This window comes from Equus przewalskii, chromosome X (genome assembly GCF_037783145.1).
Source record: "Equus przewalskii isolate Varuska chromosome X, EquPr2, whole genome shotgun sequence".
Classification (NCBI taxonomy): Eukaryota; Metazoa; Chordata; class Mammalia; order Perissodactyla; family Equidae; genus Equus; species Equus przewalskii.
Window position 1 is genome coordinate 53,842,681 of NC_091863.1, and position 24,957 is coordinate 53,867,637.

General features: G+C 47.6%; 1 protein-coding gene across 1 annotated transcript; it reads right to left on the bottom strand.

The window, feature by feature from the left end:
- Window positions 1–1,999: 1,999 nt before the first annotated feature.
- Window positions 2,000–9,969, bottom strand: AWAT2 (acyl-CoA wax alcohol acyltransferase 2). The gene is made up of 7 exons (XM_008508126.2): window positions 9,629–9,969; window positions 4,785–4,895; window positions 4,338–4,408; window positions 3,889–4,093; window positions 3,484–3,658; window positions 2,702–2,901; window positions 2,000–2,481 (listed from the first exon to the last, which is right to left on the bottom strand). The coding sequence occupies exons 1-7, from the start codon at window positions 9,714–9,716 to the stop codon at window positions 2,327–2,329; spliced, it is 1,005 nt and encodes a 334-aa protein (XP_008506348.1). The 5' UTR covers window positions 9,717–9,969; the 3' UTR covers window positions 2,000–2,326.
- Between the last annotated feature and the right edge of the window lie 14,988 nt (window positions 9,970–24,957).

Consider the following 24,957-nt stretch of genomic DNA (forward strand, 5'->3'; position numbering starts at 1 on the left):
CTTCCTACCTGCTAGGTACTTCTTTGCAAGTGACTCCACACATTATCTAGGGGAAGGACCAAGGCACCCATTTCAGAGGGGGCAACAGAAGGAAAGTAGTCTGAATTTCCTGTCAGAAACTCCCATATCTTCTCTGTGCCCCAGACCACATGCCTCCATGCCCATCCCCATCCCCATCCCCTTAGGTATTTTCCTATAACCACGTGTCCAGTAGGCTAGAGGTCCTGAAAAAAGGACAATTGTCCTGAGGCAGGGACACAGCATGGAGTCACCCTCAGCTTGAGACTGTGGCATCTATAACAGATATTTCAGGCCTGAGCCCAAAACAGTTTGGGTAGATCCAGTCTCCAGTTCCCCATAATGCATCATCCCATTTTGCAGATGAGGAGACCAATGCTTAAGAAGTTTCAGTAGCTCACCCAAGGTCAGCCAACTAGAAAGGTTACTTAAACTTTCAAAGGACTGTTGACAAGATCCTACAGTGTAAACTTTCTTTTCAACATTGAGATGCCATGAAACTTAGGCCATTGTTTGCTCAGGGACAGGAAATGGGCAAAGTGGTTGGGGGAGAATAATTTGTGTAGCTCTCCAGTTTACAAAGTTCAATCGCATTCAATATCAACTAGTAAGTGTGTTAGTTTGGTCTGATTCCAAGTCCAGTGCACTTTCTGCTCTACCATGCTGCCTTCACCACTTGGCCCTAAGCACTTTGCACAGTGAAGCCCTGTGGAGGCTAAAATAAAGAAGAGGATCACAGGAATAAGACCAGATAGCAGCTCAGGAACACCTAGCCTCAGAGAGTTCTGGGCACTTTTCACAACCCCAGCAGCCTTTGTCCCCATTGTATAGGTGGAGAATGTGGCACTTAAGCAGCACTGTGCACACAGCAACCTGTGACAAATCAATGCCTAGGTGTGCATGGGTTGGGTGTTGGAGCCCACGCTGGTCCTCTGGCTGCCTTAGGTAGGAAATAGATTTTGTTTAAAGGAAACCAGTCACAGGAAGCCTGGAGATCATTTAAAAACACCTTATGGGAGCTCAGGGAAAATGTCATCTCTGGCACAAAGAAGTAACCGAAACAACAGAAAAGTGAAAGCATTTCTTTGCCCCACTATGTACAAATCATCACATGAATCAGGCACCCACGGCAGAGGCAGCAGATCACACTGTGGTGAAAACACAGGATGTTCTAGACAAAATTGACAAAGTCTATGTAGGTAAATCATTGGGACCAAGTGGCATCCACCCAAAAAGGTTGGAACGAGGGGGCTGTAGGCCAAATTGTGTAACCTGCTGTTGCCAAAAACTATTGGGCCAAGGGTCTGAGAGACTTGCCATCTAGAAGGAGAATTCTTTATGGCTGCCAGAAGCCAGGCACCTCACTTCCATCTTGAGCAGACTGGCTGACTCTCTAACGAAGGGCAGACTTAGAAAGCCAGGCAAGGATAGACAAGTTGTTGGGGGAAAGATGGGAAATTAGGCCTTGCCTTGACCCATTCTATTACTATAAGGCAGAAACTGAGTGTGGACCAGGGAGTGTTAAGGGGTATTGATTACTTAAACTTTCAAAGGACCATTGACAAGATCTTACACTGTAAACTTTCCTTTCAACATTGAGATGCCATGAAATTTAGGGCATTGTTTGCTTAAGGACAGGAAATGGGCAAAATGTTTGGAGGAGAGTAATTTGTGTAGCTCTCCGGTTTACAAACTTGAATCACATTCAATATTTGGTCTTCCCAATAGCCTCTGAGGTAACCAGGGGAGGGATTATTAGTCCCATTTTACAGATGAGGAAACTGAGGCTCAAAGGTGACTAACTGCTCCAAGTCACATCTCCTGAAGGTGGTGGAGCCTGAACTCAAAGCCCACTGGATCTCAAGGCACCCAGTCCTGCACGAGTCTCAATGCCAGGAGATGGGCCTGCTTCAGAGCTAGAGAACGAGAGACATGTGCAGGGCTCCTAGGCCCTCAAACAGACGAGTTGGGCCACAAGCAGTATCAGAAGGTGGGCTCTTTATTCTGTCCATCCTCAGTGCTGATGCTGAGTGGGCATATGTGAGGAAGCCTTCAGGGTACCTCTCCCCTAGGGCCTTCCCTGCCTTTTGAGGCTAGCTCCCTTGTAGCCCCAAGGAAAAGGCAGAGAAGAGCTGGAAGGAGGAGTGAAATGGAGGAAGAGGGGTCCAGAAAACAACCAAATGAACAGCCCCTCCTCACATGGAGGACTGGCCAAATCAGGAGCAAGAACCTCATAGGTGACTTTCGTCCTCCTCTTTCCCTGGTTCCACACCTTCCAGCCGGGCTGAGAGCCTCCTGGGAATGTCTGTCAAGCTATCACCAGCTCCTGGGTCTCTGAGATGCCAAATCTGGTCTTATGCTGGTCGAACAGTTTACATAGTGCATCAGTATAGAGTGTGTGGTATTCAGCCACCATCTCCTGGCTTGGGTTTTCAATCTTGGGCACTGGTAGAGGCTTCCCAACTACCAGAAGAGACAGAGAAGGAAAAGGGGAAAGCATCAGAACAGCTCACTCCTCAGAATAGGCCTCAATCCTCAAGCCCAGGTTCTCCTCACCCTTACTGCGACCCCACCACTCATCCTGGCCAGCTTCCTTGCCTCTGGACAAAGCCAGAGCCAAGGTTCAGCCTGAGAATTGGATCCTATATCCTAGACAAAGCCTCCAGCAGAAGGGGCTACTTACCAATGGTGGTTACAGGCCGAGCATAGGGCAAAAGGCCCCGGGAGTTCTCAGTGAAGCCACGCCCATAAAAAGCACAAGGGTAGATGTGTACCATACGCTGGAACAACTTCTGGAAGCGATTGCCCAAGCTCCCAGGAGGGAAAATGTACTGATTGTAGAGGTCTGTCTCCCCAAAGGAATAGGCAGGGATTAGAGCCACCCTGCAGAGGAAAGGCATGTTCTTTGATGGCCGGAAAGGTAGGGACCCTGCTGAAAGCCAGACACACTGACCACCAGTGGTCCCTGGGTCTGCCTATAGGCTCCTCAGCCACTAACTTAGCTGGGCCTAGGTCTAGGCTAAGTGTGAGGGCTTCATAGTCTATCCCAGGCTGCCTGTGGGGGCAAAGTAGCAGCAAGCTAAAGGAAGCAAGTCCCAGACCCTCCTGTGAACCCTCGGGTCTAAAACATTAGAAGATAAAACCCAAGGGCCATTTCTTTTAGCTTTCTTCCCTTTAATCCACACGGTAATTTTGGCTCTCTCTGAGTTGGGGTTACAGCCAGTCACCTTTTATGGAGGGACTAGCCCCTATGAGAGGCTAGTGTGAGAGAGAACAGGGTCAGGGCTGGCCCTCTAGCCTTTCTTCATAAGCAGAAATGCCTCCAGGACCTGGCCCAGGCTCTACTCCAACACAGAAGCAGCTTTCCTCCTCCCTTTTTAGATATCATTTCCTCAAAACCCCTTCCTCCTTCCCTGCTGGACTTTTGGAACCCCTCTCCCCAGTCTGGACTGGAAATGATCTTACCCATGCCGAAGGGCCGTGCGTACAAAGCCAGTCCGGTTCTTCAAGACCAGGGTGGTAGAGCCTGGCAGGCTGTATCTGCACTCAGCCAGGCCACCAACCACCACAACCAGCATGTTGCCTGTGCCTTTATGCGTAAGCAGAAAGTCCATGGAGGATTGGCTCACAGAGCAGCACCCTGGCAGACAGAAAAAGCCAAAAGGTCACTGGGCATTTCTCAAAGCTCCTTAACTTTCCTCCCTACCTCTTCAAAGGAGGGGAGAGCCTCATATAAGGCAGGTGAGCCTAGGGCAGCTTTTTAAGATCAGAGGGGATCACAGAGTTAGCCTCGCTCTCACCCATTACCTCAACACTTCTCCCTCAGAGAAACATTTTTTCTTTGGCTTTATGTCCTAGGAGCCAACTCACCTGAACACATGAGATAGTCTCTGAAGAAAGGCACCCAGAAAAAGGCTCCTAGTGTGAGTAGGTAAGGTGTGATGTCAGGAAAGATCTTGGAGAAGCCTGAGCTCTCTGTGGCAAAGTGGCCAAAGTATGAATGAGACATGAGCCCATGAGGGTGGCAGACAAGGATGTAGTTCTGGCTGGGGGAGATATCATGAGTCTTCAAAAGCTGTGGAGGAAAGTGGAGTCAAGATGGGTATAGCCCTCTTGGGGAAGAGGGAAGAGGACTCTTCTTCTGGCCAGAGACCTGGAAGGGAAAGAGCTGCTATGTCCAGCCATGCAGGTTGGGTAACACACAACTCCAGGGACCATCACTCACATGGACCCCATGTGAATGATGTCCCCAACCCCGACCCTGACCTACTAGAGTTGAGGCTGGGCCTGGGGCCAAGAGGGGATCTGGGGCTCCTCACCTTGAGGGGGAAGTAATCACTGTAGTGTTTCCACAGCTTCCAATTCCTTACACAGTTGACCCGGCGACCACCTGAAACCAGACTCAATGTATCCAAGCTTTGCCCACCCCAAATTGTCTTCTTCAGAGCCCTTTTGGGCCTGCCATATGGGACTCTCACCCCCTGCTGTTTCCTGGCCTCTTAAGTGACAACCAAGATTGGCTATGTCAGGGCCAATTTAGGACAGGCCTAGCTTTCTGCTTTACTAGCTGCCCCTCCCCTAACTCACTCCAGTTCTAATCTGGGCCTTTCTAGCACCTTGAAAAGACCCCTTCCCTCAGTTTCTCTAGCCCAGGGAGGGCCGGGCTGAACGGCTGCCTGAGAATTGTCCGGAGCCTCTCAGATTATAAGAAGAGAAGAGCAAGGAGCATGTAGCAGGTGGCAGCACAGCCCCAGCAGGGCCCTTACCTTGCTGAGGGGTCTTCCAGTCAAAAGCCAGCCAGGTGAGAATGAGCACAGTGACAGGCCAGTATGGTGTGAACACCACCAGGTAGAGGTTGACAAGGATCACAGTGGTTACTGGAGGGAGCACAGCCCAAAGTTAGTGAATTGTGAATAGTCCTTCACACTTGCCCTCCCCCACAATTCTGTCCACCCCAAGTCACACACACTCTCACCCAGGCTCACTCAATGATCTCACTTCCCCAGGACAGGTCACCCCCATAGATAACTCTGGGTATCTGGTAGACTGGAAGGATCCTTGCTAAGCCCACTCTTATCAAAATTCTATTTACCAAACATTTGCTTTTCCATTTCCATGTGACTTGCCTTCTTCCCCTTTGAAGGCCCGAAACCACTACCGCCAACATCCTACTTTGTCTTTAGCTGAAGTATTTAAGATATTTAAGATGAAGGTATTTAAGATGAGAGCCTCTGCCATTTTGGTGAGTTGCTCAGTTTTCCTGGGTCTCTCCCATGTATACGTGTTATAAAGCTTTGTCTGATTTTCTCCTGTTATTCTGTCTCATGTCAATTTAATTCGTAGCCCAGCCAGAAGGACCTAGTGGGTAGAGGAATTGTCTTCCTCCCCTACAGCTCCAATGTTGATAATATTTCCTAGTCATAGTCGGGCACTTAACTAAAACCTGTGCTATAACAATCTGGGGAAGATAGGGGAAGAGGAAGATCTAGTGATAGTGTATAGAGCCAAATTCTCATCTTTATATTAGAAAGTCAGTGACAATGTCTAAAATTGTTAAATCAGGAAATAGTAACATTTCAAAATTTTAAATGTAAAATTTAGACATATGGAGGTAAATGCCAGAAGAAAGAGATAATAAAGTTGAAAATGGCTGCCTCTGGGGAACAGATCTAAGTGTGAAGCAAAGGCCAGCAGTTTTAGGCTTTTGACATACTCCTTATAAAACTATTTGACTTTTTTGAGAAATAAAAAGAGGTATGGGTCTAGTCCAGAAGAGACCTCCCTGTTTCCCTTAGGCTTCCCTTAAACCAAGACAGTGTTGGGGTGTCTTGTGATCCAGTGTGGCTTCAGGGAGAGTGCCCTGCAGTGAGATGAATCTTGGATCTACCACTTACCATGAGTATGATCACAGGCAAGTCACTGAACTTCATCTGCCAAACAGGAATTACGACATCAACATCTGCCTTATCTTCCTCACAGACTTATTGTGAGGGTCTTCTCTCAAGGTCTTTAGGGTCCACATAGATATAATTCCACTCATTGATTCCTAGTGTGAAGAGCTGGGAAGGCTCCGAGGGGCCATTTGCACCACGTGCCCTATGTGAGCTGGTGAGGGAGGGGCCAGCACTGGAACCACATCTCCTGGGGCCCAGGACTAGAGCTTTTCTGCCTCCTCCATACTACCTCTTTGCACATCCCAAAGTCAAACTCTGAGAGCCCTCTGGGACTGTTTTCTCCCTGTACTCATCCGCCTTTCAGCCACTCTCTTCTTTTACCCTTCTCTGCCAGCTCACGCTGGGACCTGAACCCTCAAGCTTGCCTCCTCCCTTTCCCTTTCCCGCATTTTCTGATCATCAAGTTCTATTAGTTGCACTCCAGTTTCTTGAATCTCTCCTCTTCTTTCCTCTTCTCTCCATCCCAATTACTACTGGTCTGGGTTGAATCACCACCATCTCTCACCTGGATTATTGCAACAGCCTCTTCCTAGAATCAATTTGCTACACAGAGCTATAGTGATCTCTCAAAAACAAATCTGAAGCCATTGCCCTGTGCCAAACCCTATCATGTCTCCACATGGCCTTCAGGAAAAAGTCCAAACTCTTTTCCATGGTTTACAATGCCCTACACAATCTGCACAGTCTCCTCTTTCTTCCCTCTCCCATTCATTCATTCATTCATTCAATATGTATTGAGCATCCAGTTCTGTGCCTCTCACCCCCTCATCCCACTTAACCTCTGGCAGCTCCTTGAATGCTTTATGCTCTCCCCTCATCCTAGCCTTGTTGTGTTGCCCACTCTCTTCCCTGAACACTCTTTCCTCTTCACCTATTTCCAATCTTTCCTTCAAGAGTCAACTCAAATTCAATAGAAAAATGGGCAAATGCCATGAATGGGCAGTTAACAGGAAAAGAAATATTAAATGCTGATAAATATATGAAAAAAATGCTCAACCTCGCTCATAATTAAGGAAGTTCAAAATAAGGCTACAACTTGCTGTTGTTTGTCACTTCTGGTTGGAGGTAGTAAGAAGTGCAAATGAATTCTCCATTTCGTTTCCTTCCCATGCTGTGGTAATCTCCGAAGCCACATTTTGCAGCATTACAATTTGGTGGAGCCTCCACCAGGCCTGAACATTAGTGTCCAAAGAGAGCAGAGACTTCTCCAACCTGTCTTGGATTTTTAACATGAACAAGAAATAAACACTTGCTAGGTTAAGGCACCCTGAGATTTCAGGGTTGATTTCTTACCACGGATTGCATACCTAGGCAATCCCAATTAATATGCTCTCATATGCCCATTTTACAAACGAAGAAAACAAGACTCAGAGGATAAATAGCTTGCCAAAGGTGCACAGATAGTAGTAGAGCTGGGACTTGAACACATACAGTCTGGCTCCAGAGTCTTGTGTTTTTAAACACCCATATTTTACTGCCTGTTGGCTATATGTGTGTGTGTGTGTGTGTGCGCGCGCATGTGTGAGTGCACGTGCATTTGACTATATATATGTGTCTGTGTATGTATAGCCATAATTTCTGGCTATACGCACAAAAAATTTAACAGTGGTTACCTGAGGAGCAAGATTAGGGACTAAATTAAGGAAGGAGAAACCAGCTCCCTACATGGGGCCTGGGCCAGGGTGGCCTTCAATAAATGTTCATGCTTCTCCCCCAATGCAGTGTCGGCTCCTAGGCCTCGGGGACTCTGCTCTCTCTGGGGCAGTGAAAGGAGAGGGGAAGGTGGTAGTGAGCCAAGTCTGTGGGGATAGGACAAGAACTCAAGAAAGATAATAGAACAGAACCCAATGTCCTAAAGCTTCCAGATCAGAGCAGGATCTACAGGCAGAAATTGGTTGCAAGTGCCATAAGGCCACTGACTCTGGTTTCTGAGAACCCTGGAGCCAAGACCGAAGAAGAAAGCAAGCCGGCCTTGTTAACCAAGCAGAAGAAGCCTCACCTCAGTCAGGGAAACTGCTCTTCCTGAAGAATAGTAGCACCAAAGTAGCCACAGCCCATTTGAAAAAGCAGGTGATGGCACGATTCAGCTCTGAAAACACCAGTTCTGACAGACACACCTCAGATTCTTTCGAGACCCAGCAGCCAGAGGGATGAGAGTAAGGATAGCTGCCACTCCAGCCAGACAGGGGACTCAGCCCTTACTCTGGAGAGTGCCCCAAGACCCGTGCCACATGGAGGGAGAGTGGAGACGCCCAGCTGGGGCCCTTGTCCTCAGTGAGAGGCCATTCTGAGCTGGCCTTTTTCACCTTGCAGTCAGGGATTTTTACATATGCAGAAAGCTTGGCTTCCTCCTTCCTCTCTGGCCTAGCATGCACTCCAGAGACACATCCATCCCCAATCTCCCCATCAGCAGTGAGTGAGGAGGTGCAAGAGGGAGGGAAAGGAACTCACAGGCTAGAATCAGGCCCTTGTGGGCTCAATTCCCAGGCCAGCTCCTCTACTCCCTAGCTATGTGATCTTGGACAAACCACTCCTACTACATGTACCTCAGTTTCCTCACCTGTACAAAGGAGATTATTAGCCACATAAGGTGCTTAGAACAGTGCCTGGCATTAAAACATGGTGCAATAAAGGTTAGCTAATATTATAGGAGTGTTAGCTATCATTATGTGTGTGTAGCTATTAGTATGTATTATTATACGTAATAATAGCTTGTACCTCATAAGGTTGGCATGAGGCTAAAATGAAATAATAGGTGTGAAAATACCTGGTACAAAGCAAGTACCTAATACATATAAATTCCTTTCTCCTGCTCTCTTCCAGCTCTGATTGCCTGTCATGCCTAGGTTAACAGTGCTCTTTTCAGCACTGGAAGGTCCTGGTGCCTACCCCAGGCAGGCCTCTGAGCACCCCCCTCCCTGTCCTCTAGCCCTCTCTCCCTATTCACGGGCAAGCCCCAGGCTCCCAGGGCCTATCTGCATTCTTCCTTCCCAGATCTCTTACAAGGTCATTTAGTTCATGCTCCCGCCTCCAGCCAGTGCTCACCTAAACTGCCTGACAAATAAGAAGTTTCTTCCAGGCCCCCTTCCCACAATGATAGTTTGCTTCAGTACCTTGAACACAGTGGCCAACGTACAAGTACACTTCACAAAGTGTTTGTAGTGTAGATAGTGGGAAAAGTGGATGGATACATGGATAAATTCCTCTGGATGAGAGGTTTTCAGAGTCTCCCTCTGCCACTAGGACAACTGTCTCCCACCAATGGTCAGCTCACGTCCCTGAGGTTGCAGCTAAGCCCTTTTCCTCAGCTAACCTCATCGGAACTGCTCCTCATCTTCCCAAAACATGCCCTCCATGCCCCAATGTAGACCCAGAGGGGTTCACCATACACATCTGCAGCAAGGCTCACTGGCACGCATGTGCACACACACTCCTGCATAGGCACACACCCATGTGCACACACACATACCACATATACACTCACAGACCCTGTGAGTGCCATGTCCAGGCATGTCAGACTATAGGCCAGGGTGAGGTCTCCTGATTTGCCCGGAACAACCCAGGTTTTAGCATCAAAAGTCCTGCTAAACTCTAAAACCCCTCAGTCTCAGGCAAACCAGTACAGTTGGTCAACCTACTAAAGGCTGAAGACTTACTAATCATCACGATGCTGAGGGTCCATTGGAAAACAGCGAAGACCTCTAGGGCAGTCTTGAGGTCCATCTTGGAGGGCAAGAGCTTCATGTCCAGTGTCCCAGTAGCTCTAGGTAAGTGCTGTTCGGTTGCCCAGCCCCGAATGCTCAGGGGCCTGTGATGTTTCCTCTCTTCATGCTTTCTTCTCCAGCCCCTGCCAGGTCTCCACCCCCTTCCAACCCTCCAGCCCACCCCTCTACGGGATCACAGGACTACATGCTGCCTCTGCTTGTCCAGTTCCTTCCAAATGTCTATCCACCTGCACTTTTACCCACTTGGGCATGACCTGGGCTGAGATTGTGACACCCCCTTGCATGCTTGCATAGAAAAGTATGGATGAAACTCTGATGTGGGAAGGGACTGGGAGTGGGGGTGGGGCTGGTGAGAGGCCTCCAGAGCCAGTGTGGATGTGGGGAGATGGGAGAAGCCCAGGGCGCAAATGGTACATGGGGCTTGCATTTCTATTTCTGAGGCCCAGCTGTCTGTTCTCTCAGTGACAATGTGATTGCAGGGGAAGAGAGAGGAGGTCACAGACAAGGCCTCGAAATACCTTTGGCCTTTTGGTCAATCTGGGAGAACTTATCACTCCCTGTGAACAGACATCAGATGTGTGTCTGTTAGCATATGGTAGGTGCTGAATAAATTTTTTATTGAATGAATAAATCAATGTTTGTCAAATTATTCTGTATACATGAAATTCTAGGACAGGCAAAACTAAATCAGAGCATTGGTTGCCTCTGCTAGAGGACTGACTAGGAAGGGGCATGATGGAAATTTGGGAGGGTGACAATAATGTTCTCTATCTTGATAGAGCTTTGAGTTATACAGTTTAAAAACTCATTTGTCAAAATTCAGCAAATCTACAGTTGAGATTTGTGCATTTCTCTGTATGTAAATTTTACCTAAAAAGTAAACAAAGATTGAACTCTCATTAATGCTGAAGTGTTTATGGGTAAAGAGTACTGACGGCTGCACTTCAATTTGAAATGCCTATTGGATGTACTGATGGACGGAGAGAGGGATATATTGATGGCTAGATCCATGATAAGTCAAATATAGCAAAACACTATCTGTACAGTCTAGGTGGTGGCTGTTCACTCTACAGTTCTTTCAACTATTCTGTAGGTTTGAAACTTTTTCTAATAGAATTTTGGGGAAAAAAAAGGCCCCTCAAGGTCATCATAAAAAAAAATTTTAGCGCAATTTCTCCATGTAAGTACATGTGCACATGTGGGCCTCTATGTGTGCATATATATGTACAAAGATAAATTTGTATCTAGTTGTCAGTATATGTGTCCATGTGCTATGGGGATGGGTGAGTGTGAAAGCATCTAAGTCCAGCCAGGTGTGTGCTGTAGGCCAAGTAGATGAAAGTGTGAAAGACCTGAAGGGTTTCTTAATGCAACATGTAATTATTGAGGGCATAGTATATGCCAGGGACTGTTCTAAGCAACTGGGTTATATTAGCAAGCAAAAAAATAGAAAAAATTCACGCTTTTGTGAAGTTTACATTCTGGTAGGGGAAGACGGATGATGGAAATTAATTAATTAACTAATTATATAGTGTGTGTTCATTCACAAACTGGCCCCTGTACACACAGGGCAAGGAGAGACTGAAGAAAGAGGCAGATCCCGACAGATTGGTAGGTGGCAGGTGTGCTAAGCAATGGAACTCACAAGGCTTGTCTTGGGCAGCTGCAAGATGAGTAGATCTCCTCACCCACCCACCAGAATCTTCAAAGTTTATCGAGAGGCCTTAACTGGGCTCAGTCACATATTCAGTCCAGATGGTCTCAACAACACCTTGCTCTCTCAGGGCTGTGTCCCTGGAACGGCTCCCACTGTGGGATCAGTAGACAGAGCATACATTCCAAGGACGGGAGAGGGGGTGAGGAGCCTCCAATGGCCCAGGTCCAGCTCAAGGGTCAATCAGCAGTCACATCCTCTTGATTACCTCCTCCAACAGTGTGTTACAAAGTGATAAGTGGTATGTAAACAGGAAAAAGAAAAATAGTTTGAACAGAGTAAGAAGAATCCGGAGTGTTGGCAGTGGGGAGGGATTTGGTAAGGGGAGCAGGCTTCACAATTTTAAAAGGAGTGGTCAGGGAAGGCCATACTGATGAGGTGGCATTTGAGCAAAGGCTTGAGGAGATGATAAGGAAGCAAGCCATGTGGCTGTCTGGACTGTGAACGTTCCAGACAGAGGGCACAGCCAGTGCACAGATCCTAAGGTGAGGTGTGCCTGGCAGGTTTTGAGGAGGAGAAGACTTGAGCTGAGTGAGTGAGAGGAACTGAGAAGGTGAGAGCTTGGGGGGCGTCAAATGGCGTAAGGCCTTGGCCTTTTATTCTGACTGAAATGGGAAGCCATTGTGGGGTTTTGAGCGGAGAAGAGACAGGATTGACTTATGATTTAAAGGGCCAGGGAAGAAGGAGGAAACTTTTGAGGGGCTATGGCAATAACGCATGCAAGAGATGATAGTGGCTCAGGCCAGGTTGGTGGTAGTCAGGATGGTAGAAGTGGGTGAATTCTGGATGTCTCCTCTGAAGCAGAGGCCCCCTGTGGGCAATCTCCTCTCTGAGGCTCAGATGCTTTTATAGGGGAGTCCTATTGGTGAGCACCCACCATGGGCCTTGCCTTGGCCTGGGTTCCTTCGTTCCATTCGGCCTTATCCCATCAAGTTCTGCATGAAATAAGTGGACGGTGTTAGGTGCAGCTCACTTGCTTGGCCGGACTGGTGGTCCTGTGAAGGCACTGGTGAGAAGTGAGGCTGGAAAGGGCAGCAGAGCCAACCTCCAAAAGAGTCTGGACACCAGGACAAGGAGTTTGGGCTTAGTCCTATGGGCACTGAGGGTGAGATCACCTTCTGGGCAAGGATAGTGGCTTTTGCCAAATGCCTTAAGATGACTATCAGGCACGGAACTGCCCCTATGATTGACAAACAGGCTCACCCTTTTCTCCTAATACCTACTTGCAAGACCAGCTCCACCTCCATGTGGAGTGAGTTGACGGGTTCGTGGGAACTTTCCCAGCCAGAAAAGCCAGCTGGCCCAGATCTCTCTCCCCATTAGACCAAATTTATTGTTTCGGGAAGGGGTAGCCCACTTTTTATCCAGGCTTCTGTTAGGGAAACTTTCTGAGACTATCCTCTATTGGGGAACAAAGCTCCATAAACATTGAACACAGGTAAGAGGTGAGGAATAGAGGAGGCTCTAGCAGATGGGAAACAGTCTGGCCTGAGGATCCGGTGTGGAGATGAGGCCGTAGAGGAGCCACAGCTGACAGCCAAGATTCTGACTCGGTGCCTGGGTCGATGGTGGAGATGGGGAATTCAGGAGGAAAAGCACTTTTTCAGGGTAGGTGGAGCAAATTATAAGCTTAGTTTGGGCCACCATTTGTGAGAGCAGACTGCAGGACAGGCAGGCTCTGTGAAGGCTAGTGTTGGGGCCCAGGGCAGGCCTCCTCAAAATATCCCACAATAGCATTTGATTATTTTGAATGAAAGTTATCGGAGAAGCAAGAGGCATTCTGATCCTCCTGTCTCTGTTCCCCTGAGAAGAGGAAATCAATCCCCCCTGTGAAAGTTGCTGTCCCTGCGTCCTCATCACCAGAGCGAGGGGATTCCAGGCCAAGAAGCCTGTGTAAGCAAACCTTGCGAATTGACTACCTCCAGCCTAAACTCTGCTGAAATTCCTCACTATTTACGTACGCCAAACCTAAGCTTCTGTGGCCTGTCAATTCTTCACAAATTTACTGTTTCTTTGCATAAAAGATATTTATACTGCCTGATTTGTTCACTCTCCAAGCATCATTTCTTTGTGGTCTCCAATATGCACATATTAAACTGGGTTTTTCTCCTGTTAATCTGGTCTTGTGTCAATTTTGTTACTAGTCCAGCCATAAGAACACAAGAAAGGAAGAAAGGGGATTTTCCTGCACCCCGACAGTTTTGGGGAGCCAGCCAGGAGAATAACCAGCTGGGAAACTGCTTTCTCACTGAGAAAGCTGCAGCTGAGAGATCCTGGGACATGTGACATAGAAGCCGGCAAAAAGGTAAGCTTTCTTACTGTAGGGGCATTAGCTGGTGCGCCCCTTTAAAGACCACGTGTCCCTGAGGTTCCTTATCTGGGCTATGTGCCAGCACTCATGAGGATAGCAGTCCTGGGCTTGGCCAACCCAGCTGCTTTCTCGTGGGATAACTGGCACAAAGACCCTTGTGGTCTGAAGGACAACAGAGGCCCTCAGGGAGGGCGGGGCTCTGGTCCTTGGAATGCAGGTCATACAGGCACAATCCCCCTTGGCAAGCGTGCAGCCTTTTTTCCTCTGCCTACTTAAGCTTCTCTCAGGGGGCAGTAGTGGTTCACAGATCTATGTCCAGCCTGCTGCCCCTGGACTCTCTCCTTGTACATAAGTCCCAATAAATCTGTATGTCTCACCCGCCATCTCCAGGTCATTTCTTTGGTCTCTCAGCAGGATACCCTGCTGCCCTCACCCAGCTGGGCATGTGGCCTTACACCTGGCAAGCCAGCCAGGAAACCAAGGAAATCCCTGTGAGCATCAAGACTATGGAGGGTGGAAAGGGGAGATCTGCAGGGGAAATCCCGGGTTGGCCGGCATCCTCCATGTGGAGGCCAGTGGCTGCCAGCCTAGATGGATGGGGTCCAACACATGAGTACAGGGACACCCGGAAAACGCCAAAGGTCCTTGGGGAAGTCCTGCGCGTGATTGATGTGGGGAAATGAAAATCAGATGCCCAGGTGGTAGCTGCTGTGGTGGGGTGGCCCCTCCTTGCCGCAGTTCGCTTAGCAACAGAAGCTGAAATGGAAGCTAAGGCGAAGGTGAGGCAGGTACAAGAGGAGCTAAAATTAGAAAGGGAAGCACGGCTCGTTCAAACTGAAACTACCAGGCTCTGCCAGCAGGCTTACGGGAGTCTGATGGGAGGATAGTGACCTTAGCCTGCCACTTAGCCAAGATGAAAGGGCGATGGCTACCATGGGCAAAGGTATGAGCTCTCATGGCACAACGAGACTGGAACCCCAAACAGTGGGACCCATGTGAATCAAGCAGTGACGAAAGTGAGGATGCTGCTGGCTGGGATGAACCATTAGAGGTTTCTGTACTAACCACATGACCCTGTCCTAACCTAAAAGTTAAGGTCTGACCAGCACCAACCCGCAGGGGTAGATCCCACGGACCTGCCTCCCCCTGTTCGGCATGTGCATTCCGCCATGAGGGATTACACCGCCGCAGAACTGGTGGAATTGGGGAACAAATTCAGACAGAGGGGGAGAGAAAGTATCCCTGGCTGGTTTACTTTTTTTTTTTTTTTTGAGGAAGATTAGCCCTGAGCTAACTGTTGCCAATCCTCTTTCACTGGCCCTGAGCTAACATCCATGCCCATCTTCCTCTACTTTATACCTGGGATGCCTACCACAGCATGGCTTTTGCCAAGCGGTGCCATGTCTGCACCTGGGATCCGAACCGGTGACCCCCGGGCCACCGAGAAGCGGAACGTGTGAACTTAACTGCTGCACCACCAGGCTGGCCCCTCCCTGGCTGGTTTTTGTGCCACTGGGACACTGGTGTAGAAGGCATTTTGCTGTCAGGGGTGGAGAGGAGTAAGATGGCTTCTGTCACCTCCCATCCCACCCTGCGTCAATGCCTTTATGCCACCATAAATGAGCATGGGGCGGTCTCTCTCCTGACCTGGCTAGTCACTGCCTGCAGGGGTGCCTGGCCCAACAAGGGGGACATAACCATGCCCCCCGACCCTTGGCAGACCACGGAAGAACTACAGGAACTATTAAGGGAATTAGGTATGAACCATGCTGTTTATGCTGAACACTTCTGAGGGCCTGACAATGAGATTTTTACTGCAGGCATGAAAGACACTGTGTTGCAAACAGCACCTAACCAATGGTATGGGGCCTTGGTTTCAATTCACAGTCCTTTGGTGGGTCAACCTATGTCCCGGGCAGCCCAAGCTGCAGCTGACCTGGGAGAAACAGACAAAATCAGAAAGAAGGGGGTAAGGGCTACTGGGATCCCTGGAGGGAAGGAAGATAAAGGGGGAAAAGTACAAAGGGTCCCGTTAGAGTGACTCGCAGGCAGATGGGGCAAGACTTGGTGGCTGTGGGCACCCCTAAGGAGAAAACAGATAAGCAGCCTACTGCTGTCTTGGTGTCATTGTGGCAAAAATTAGGGCCAAAACAGAGGCTCACCAAGTCTCCTTCTGGGGAAGCTCCTGGGGCTGCCCACTCCACAGCACCCCCTGTGATAACATGGGAACATCCCAGCCCCCTTAACTAGGGAACAGACCAAGGGACCCCGACTCACCCCTGTAACCGTGTGCATGTAGCAAGAGTTTCGGGGAACCAGAGGCCACATGTAGAGCTGACAATTTATTGGTCCACCAACAATAAACCGACTGTTTTAGGCTTAGTTTACACAGGAGCAGAATGTACTTTGATTCATGGCCATCCATCCCATTTTGATGGCCCTATTATTGTCATAGATGGTTATGGTGAGGGCACAGTCAAGGTGAAACTGGTGCTGCTGGTGTTGCAGATAGGGCATCTTTTCCAAAACAGTATATGGTTTATATTGCCCCTATACCGGAATACATCCTGGGTATGGATGTCCTCACTGGCCTGACTCCACAGACTACTGCTGGAGAATTTTGCCTCTGGGTCCACATGATTAAAGCTGTAATAAGGGGCCATGCCAAATGGACTCCAGCGAAGTTGCCCCAACTGCGCCATCTGTTGACAATAAAGCAATATCATCTCCCAGGGGGACAAGATGAAATCACAGGAACCATACAGGAGTTGGCAAAGATAGGAATCATTAGACCCACACGTAGCGCATTCAATAGCCCAGTGTGGCCCATCTGGAAGCTGGACGGGTCCTGGTGACTGACTGTGGACTATAGAGAATTGAACAAAGTGACACTGCCTATGTATGCTGCTGTCCCCAATATAGCCTCCCTCTTAGAGCAAATAGGGGATGACTTGGGGAGCTATCATTTTGTTCTGGACCTTGCTAATGCCTTTTTCAGCATCCCCTTGGATGAAGGTAGCCAGGACCAGTTTGCCTTCACCTGGCAGGGCACACAATGGATTTTCAGTGTTCTGCCTCAAGGATATCTCCATAGTCCCACAATTTGTCATGTTCTTGTGGCCACTGACCTGGCTCAATGGACAAAACCCCCTGATGTTACCTTGTTTCATTATATTGATGATGTCATGTTAACCTCTGAGTCTTTTGCAGACCTCCAGGAAGCCTCTTGCTCCCTTGTTGCCCACCTACACCAACGAGGACAGGTGGTGAATGACAGCAAAGTGCTATGTCCTGGGGTGTCTGTCAAATATTTGGGTGTTGTCTGGTTGGGTAGGACAAAAGTGGTTCCTGCTGCTGTTATAGATAAAATACAGGCTTTCCCAACACCCAACACCCCAGAACAACTACAGATCTTTCTGGGCTTACTGGGTTATTGGCGCCCTTTCATTCCTCATCTAGCCCAACTGCTGTGTCCTCTTCATAAGCTGGTGTGAAAGGGGGCCATCTGGGACTGGGGGACCGCTGAGCAGGAGGCCTTTGCCCAAGCCAAAGTAGCAATAAAACAGATTCAGTCCTTGGGTGTTTTAACACAAGGACAACCATATGAATTGGATGTTTCCAGTTACCCAGAGGGGTTTGGATGGGGTCTCTGGCAAAGGCAAGGCAATAAACGAGTGCCCCTTGGCTTCTGGTCCCAATTGTGGAAAGGGGCTGAAAACCGGTACAGTGCCCTGGAACAACAATTGCGTGCTGCTTACCTGGCCCTCCAGCAGGTGGAGCCCATCACCCGTTCTCTACCAGTCACCTCCGTACTCATTTGCCCATTGCAGGGTAGCTGCAGGATGCTTCCCAAAAGCCCCACTCCAGAACAGCCCAAACACAGACACTGGCAAAATGGCATGCATAGTTACAACAATGAGGGACACTCACCAGTAGTCCCCTGAGTACAGAATTGCATGCCATCCTAGGACCGGCACATACACCACGGAAGAAACAACCCCGTCAGATGAGGTGCCCATACCTGAAACCCTGCCAAATGTACAGGAAGGAGAAAGACCAGCCCCAGCAGAGGCCCGGTTTATGGATGGCTTTGCAAGGGGCAATCGCCCACAGTGGATGGCAGTGGCCATCCAGCCTTCGACAGACAGCTTGTGGTTGAACTCTGGCTCTGGGTACAGTAGTCAATAGGCCGAATTGCGGGCTCCCTGGATGGTGTTGACTTGTGAGCTCGATCCAGTGTGTCTATGCATGGATAGTTGGGCAGTCTATAAAGGGCTCACCCTGTGGATGGCACAATGGGCATGACAAAAGTGGACTATTAATGGTCGCCCATTGTGGGGGGCAGAACTCTGGGATGATATCTGTCAGCAGGTCCGGGGAATGACAATGACAGTATACCATGTGTCTGCACATCAGGTGACAATGCTGCCAGGAAACAAACAAACGAGTTATTTCGGATTCACCTCCTGGAAGAAGCACCAGTCGAGAGAGTGGCAGAGTGGCTACACAAGAAGACTGGACACGAAGGACAAAGAACCCTCTGGGCTATTGCCAAGTCCTGGAGCCTTCCCCTGTGCTCTGCTGACGTGGTGCAGGTCTGTCAGGAGTGCCCTTTCTGCTCCTTCTGGAGACCCTGAGCCATTCCCTGGGACACAGGCCAAATGGCGAGAGGCAACCAGCCTTCTCAGTGCTGGCAGGTGGACTACGTCAGGCCCTTGCCTCTTTCGGATGGTTGCCAGTATGCCCTTACTTGTGTGCACATGTCTACAGGACTGCTACAGGCATACCCCAGCAAAAGGTGCACACAGAAGACCACCATAACAGGCCTAGAACACCTCTGTGCTGCGTACAGTGTTCCTATGGACATTGACAGTGACCAAGGTACACATTTTACTGGCCACCAGGTACAGACATGGGCTGATCAAATGGACATACAGTGGTATTTTCACCTGCCATACAACCTTACGGCAGTGGGACTGGTGGAATGAACGAATGGCTTGTTGAAACAACAACTAAGTACAGGAGACAAGACCCTGGCCCACTGTACAAGACACCTGACAATGTCAATACATTGACTAAATGGACAGGAAGTGCACCCGACCCAGTGCATATCAGATGTTGACACAGGGACCTGATACGACGGTACGTCTACAGACAAGAGCTAATCAAGGAGAGAAACTACAATCACAGAGAGGCCCTCAGAACGACTTGCTTTTGCCTCTTTCACGAGAACTCCCTACCGGGCCCCACGTGGTCACTTGACCCTGAGACTGGCAGGTGGGGCCCCGCTGGTGTGGTCTCTTCGCCCCTTGAGGAACAGACTTAGAACAGGATATAACAGTAGCACCCTTCATCGTGAGGAGGTCACCCCAAACCTCCAAGCTTACTAATCCAAGACTTCCAATTCCTCAAGGTACGTTCATCCTTTCCCTCTGGTGTGTCGTTGTTCCTCCCTTATCCTATACCACTGCCCCTGTGGCAACCACACCCACTGGACAAGCAGTATGGTAATGCTGGCCTGGCTTGAAACCACAGGCCAGTGCCATAATGACTCAAGACATTGCAACTGCATGTGTTTTGCTGGATGGTCATGACCTCCCTGTTCTAGTCCCCTCTAAACATCTTACTTTTTGTCCTTAGCACAATGTCTGCCAACCTTTTCACTGCTTGGGCACACACCGTTGTGACATACAAAATCGCTCCAACTGCTGGGTATGCAGCAAGCTGCCTCTCTCCTCAGCCACAGTGTTACCATGGCATCTCCTAGCTGCCAACACCTCTGACTGGAGAGCCCTGTGAGAATGGAGGAATGCTGCCCACTTTCCCATTTCTACTCCCCTCCTGCCAAGTCACCTGTCCCTGCCCTGTTATGCTGCCTCTCGAAAGTATATCATCCAGCTTGTGCATGAGCAAGTTAATATAACTCCAACGGTAGGGTACTCTGTTTTTGATGGTATAGGATGGTTAACTGCTGTACAAATAAAATTAAGAGGTTCCCTTCCCTGGTGCATTGAACATCACAATAACTGTGCACCATCAAATGAAAGTATTTCAAAAAATATGGGGTGGACACCTAAAGTAATGTGTAACCAAACAATTATCATTACTGCTGATATGTGGCTTGGAAAACAAGACAACACCATCAAAAGAGACTATGCCTCTCCTTGGGGGTGGTTCTGGGATTGTGGTGCCCACGGCTGGCCCTGTCTGCCTTATCATTGGACTGGCAGATGCACATGGGGGCACCCCTACATCCCTGCACACATCCTGTCTTCCCTTCAACAGCTTCCTTCTAACTGGGAGGCAGTCCATGCACGCCATCGTGTGTGATGCACTGCAGGGTGGTTTTACTCCCTCACCTTCTTTTCCCCACAGGCTGTGGTTGTGGGTGTAGAACAGCAGGTGTCTGCTTTAGCCCAACACATGGCAACAGCCCTCAATGACACCAAACACGCAATAACTCTACTAAATGAAGAAACCTCCCAAATAAGACAAGTAGTGTTGCAAAATAGAATGGCCTTGGACATGCTTACCACAGCCCAAGGAGGAAACTGTGCCCTAATTAAAGTGCTGTGTATATCTCCCTGATTATACCCACAATGTTTCCTTCACAAGGGCCTCCCTATGGGCTCACGTATGGGCCATTGGCAACCTGTCCACTGACCTAGTATCCACTTGGATACAATCCCTCCCCTCCAACTGGCAACATGTTTTCTTGGGTGTCCTTGCCTTTTTACTGCTTCTTTTATTTTCATGTTGTGCTCTCGATTGCTGTTGTGGACTCTGGCTACAGTGCTCCTCTCTGTGTCTGGCCTGAGGGAAGCCATGAAAGACTGGAGTGATGAGACTGTAAGGGCCATTGGGACACATGGTGGGTGGAGTGTAGGGGCATTACACCAGCCCCTTTAAAGACCATGCGTCCTTGAGGTTCCTTATCTGGGCTATGTGCCAGCACTCACGATCATAATAGTCCTGGGCTTGGCCAACCCAGCTGCTTTCTCGTGGGATAACTGGCACAAAGACCCTTGTGGTCTGAAGGAAAACAGAGGCCCTCAGGGAGGCGGGGCTCTGGTCCCTGGAATGCAGGTCATACAGGCACAATCCCCCTTGGCAAGCATGCAGCCTTTGTTCCTCTGCCTACTTAAACAAGCTTCTCTCAGGAGGTGGTAGCGGTGCACAGATCTGTGTCCAGCTGGCTGGCTGACCCTGGACTCTCTCCCTGTATGTAGGTCCCAATAAATCTATATATCTCACCCGCCATGCCCACCATCTCTGAGTCATTTCTTCAGTCTCTCGGCACGATACCCCGCTGCCCCAACCCAGCTGGGTGTGCGGCCTTACACTTACCATGTCAGCCTCCCAGATCTCTGTCTGCAGAGTCCCATGGGAACAAAAGTAGTGAGAGTTTCTTTTTCTCTCTCTAAGTTTAGATTACTAGGAGAAAATATTTGTGAAACTAGTTTTTCGGACTTGAGTGACTTTGGCATTTAATAAGTGAGTACTCTTGGTTTTGTTGATCTTTTCCTCTCAGAGATGGCCTTTGCTTTCCTTTCTCTCTGTCTGTTGTGTCATTTGTCATAAGGAGAAGGACTATAGGGTAGGACAGCAGGTACAGGCCCTTGATAAGCCTACTGTTCAAGCCAGCCTCGCAGACTGGGGAGTTTTACAGTTCTCACCAGACCGGTATCTATTTAGACAAACTTTGCTGTGGGTCTCCTTTGTAAAAAACAGGTGAGGTTTTGATACTGAACCTCTTAATCTCAAATTTGTGTGCCCAATACACAGTAAGCCAAACATTGAGACATTGGTGCTTGGAGATGGAGAAAGGTTTATTCAAATAGGCCAAAACAGGAAGATGAGAGCATAGGTTCTCTCAAATCCACCTTAATAAGAGCAGAAAGCAGGGGGGTTTTATAGAGCTAAGGGGCAGGAGGAACTTCAGAGAAACAAAGGGGTCACTCCTGATAAGCCCCTGGGCAATCTGACTTCTGAGTGTCAACAGCTGCTGGGGGCTGGCCATCTGGTGATCACAACCTCCCCAAAGGCATTCTCTTTCTTCTGCAAAACAAGCTCACAAATCCTCGTGACCCCTGAGTCACCCCTCAAGTTAAACAAGAAAACAGCAAGTTGAACAAGGAAAAAAGACAATCATGTTCTTATTGAATGTCTACAGTAACCCTCAGGTACCCAGTTTCAATGCCCACTGTCTTTTTTCCCTTCCTCATTCTTATAGGAAGTGGGGCATTGATCGTTCTGGCTACTTCCTGCTAAAAGGGGGCAAAGATAAGGAAATTTTTCAACCTGAGACTGAGCACCAGGTTATATTTTGCATTATCATTATTTGAGTGCCTTTATCTACAGTCTTACAAGAGCACTTTATTCCATATTTGATTAATCCAAATGTTCAGCACCCAAAATGCAAGAACCCAATTCGTTTTACTTATCTGACTGATGTTGGTTGTCTTAATCCAGAACAGCAGCTTAAGGTTTTTCAGTGGCTTATAAGACCAGTTTTTTTTCTTTTCAGCTGCTGAGTGCTCTGGTCATGGGGAGACGAGCTTTACTCAGTTGTGATGGATCCATGGTTTGACTCCAGCCAATTTGGCTGATGAATGGGTGGTCAAGAGGACTTCATAAGGCCTGGCACACTTGGGAGTTAGTTGATCCTGTAGTCCATGCTCTTTCCAAGACTTAAGGAGAACCTGGTCACCTGCCTTGATGTGGTACAGTGGAACATTTGACAAGAATGGGAAACTGTGAGAGGCAAACTCATGAACAGAAATTATAATTTCATTTAAAAATTTTAAGTGCTACCTGATCACTATTTCCTTCTGTTGTGTGTAATCTCCCCCCCATTGGTGAAGCTGAGAATGATATACCACACATCATTTCAAAGGGGATCAATTGAAGCCTACTTCGGGGGGCCACACGGATCCTCAACAGAGCAGAGGGCAACACCAAATCCCAGGTTAAATTAGTTTCCTGGTTCATCTTTTTTTTTTAAAGCTTGGCACCTGAGCTAGCATACGTTGTCAATCTTCTTTTTTCTTCTTCTTCTTCTTCTCCCCAAAGCCCCCCAGTACATAGTTGTATATTCTAGTTGTAGGTCCTACTATGTGGGACACCACCTCAGCATGGCCTGATGAGTGGTGCCATGTCTGCACCCAGGAACCAAACCGGCAAAACCCTGGGCCACCAAAGTGGAGTGCGTGAAATTAACCACTTGGCCATGGGGCCAGCTCCAAGGTTCATATTTCCTTTTTTTTTTTTCATTGCAGTAACATTGCATTATAACATTATATAACTTTCAGGTGTAGATCGTAATATATTTTAAATTCTGTGTAGATTACATCATCTTTACCACCCAAAGACTAATTACAATCCGTTACCACACATTTGTCCCTAATCATCCCTTTCAACCTCCCCTCTCCTCTCTTCCCCTCTGGTAACCACAAATCCAATCTCTGTTTGTTTGTTTGTTTGCTATCTGTTTGCTTGTCATTGTTTTTATCTTCTACTTATGAGTGAGATCATTCAGTATTTGACTTTCTCCCTCTGACTTATTTCACTTAGCATAATTCCCTCAAGGTCCATCCATGTTGTCACAAATGGCCGGATATCATCATTTCTTATGGCTGAGTAGTATTCCATTGTGTATATATACCACATCTTCTTTATCCTTTCGTCCCTTGATGGGCACCTAGGTTGCCTCCAAGTCTTGGCTATTGTGAATAATGCTGCAATGAACATAGGGGTGCATGTATCTTTATGCCTTTGTGTTTTCAAGTTCTTTGGATAAATACCCAGCAGTGGGATAGCTGGATCATATGGTAGATCTATTCTTAATATTCCTAGGAAACTCCATACTGTTTTCTATAGTGGCTGCACCAGTTTGCGCTCCCACAAGAATGTATGAGGGTTCCCTTCTCTCAACATCCTCTCCGACACTTGTTTCCTGTCTTGTTAATTATAGCCATTCTGACAAGAGTGAGGTAATATCTCATTGTACTTTTGATTTGCGTTTCTCTGATAGTTAATGATGTTGAACATCTTTTCATGCGCTTGTTGGCCATTCACATATCTTCTTTGAAGAAATCTCTGTTCAGATATTTTGCCCATTTTTCAACTGGGTTGTTGGTTTTTTTGTTGTTGAGACATATGAATTCTTTGTATATTTTGGATATTGACCCCTTATCTGATATATGGTTTGCAAATATCTTCTCCCAATTGTTAGGTTCTTTTCGTTTTGTTGATGGTTTCCTTTGCTGTGCAGAAGCTTTTTAGTTTGATGTAGTCCCATTTGTTCATTTTTTATTTTGTTCCCCTTGCCCAGTCAGAGATGGTACTTGAAAATATGCTGCTAAGCCTGATGTCAAAGAGCGTACTGCCTATGTTTTCTTCTAGAAGTTTCATGGTTTCAGGTCTTACATTCAAATCTTTAATCCATTTTGAGTTGATTTTTGTGCATGGTATAAGATAATGGTTTACTTTCATTCTTTTGCATGTGGCTGTCCAGTTTTCCCAACACCATGTATCGAAGAGACTCTCCTTTCTCCACTGTATGTTCTTGGCTCTCTTGTCGAAAATTAGCTGTCCATAGATGTGTGAATTTATTTCTAGGCTCTCAATTCTGTTCCATTGATCTGTGTGTCTGTTTTTGTACCAGTACTATGCTTTTTTGGTTACTATAGCTTTGTAGTACATTTTGAAATCAGGGAGCGTGACGCCTCCAGCTTTGTTCTTTTTCCTCAGGATTCCTTTGGCTATTCGGGATCTTTTGTTGTTCCACATAAATTTTAGGATTCTTCATTCTATTTTTGTGAAAAATGTTGTTGGACCTTTGATAGGGATTGCATTGAATGCATAGATTGCCTTAGAAAGTAGGGACATTTTAACTATGTTAATTCTTCCAATCCAAGAGCACGGACTATTTTTCCATTTCTTTGTGTCTTCTTCAATTTCTTTCAACAATGTTTTATAGTTTTCAGAGTACAGATCTTTCACCTCTTTGGTTAAGTGCATTCCTAGGTATTCTATTCTTTTTGTTGCAATTGTAAATGGGATTGTATTCTTAATTCCTCTTTCTGCTATTTCATTGTTAGTGATTAGAAACACAACTGATTTTTGTATATTGATTTTGTATCTTGCAACTTGACTGTATTCATTTATTATTTTTAAAAGTTTTTTAGCAGATTCTTTAGGGTTTTCTATATATAAAATCATGTCATCTGCAGA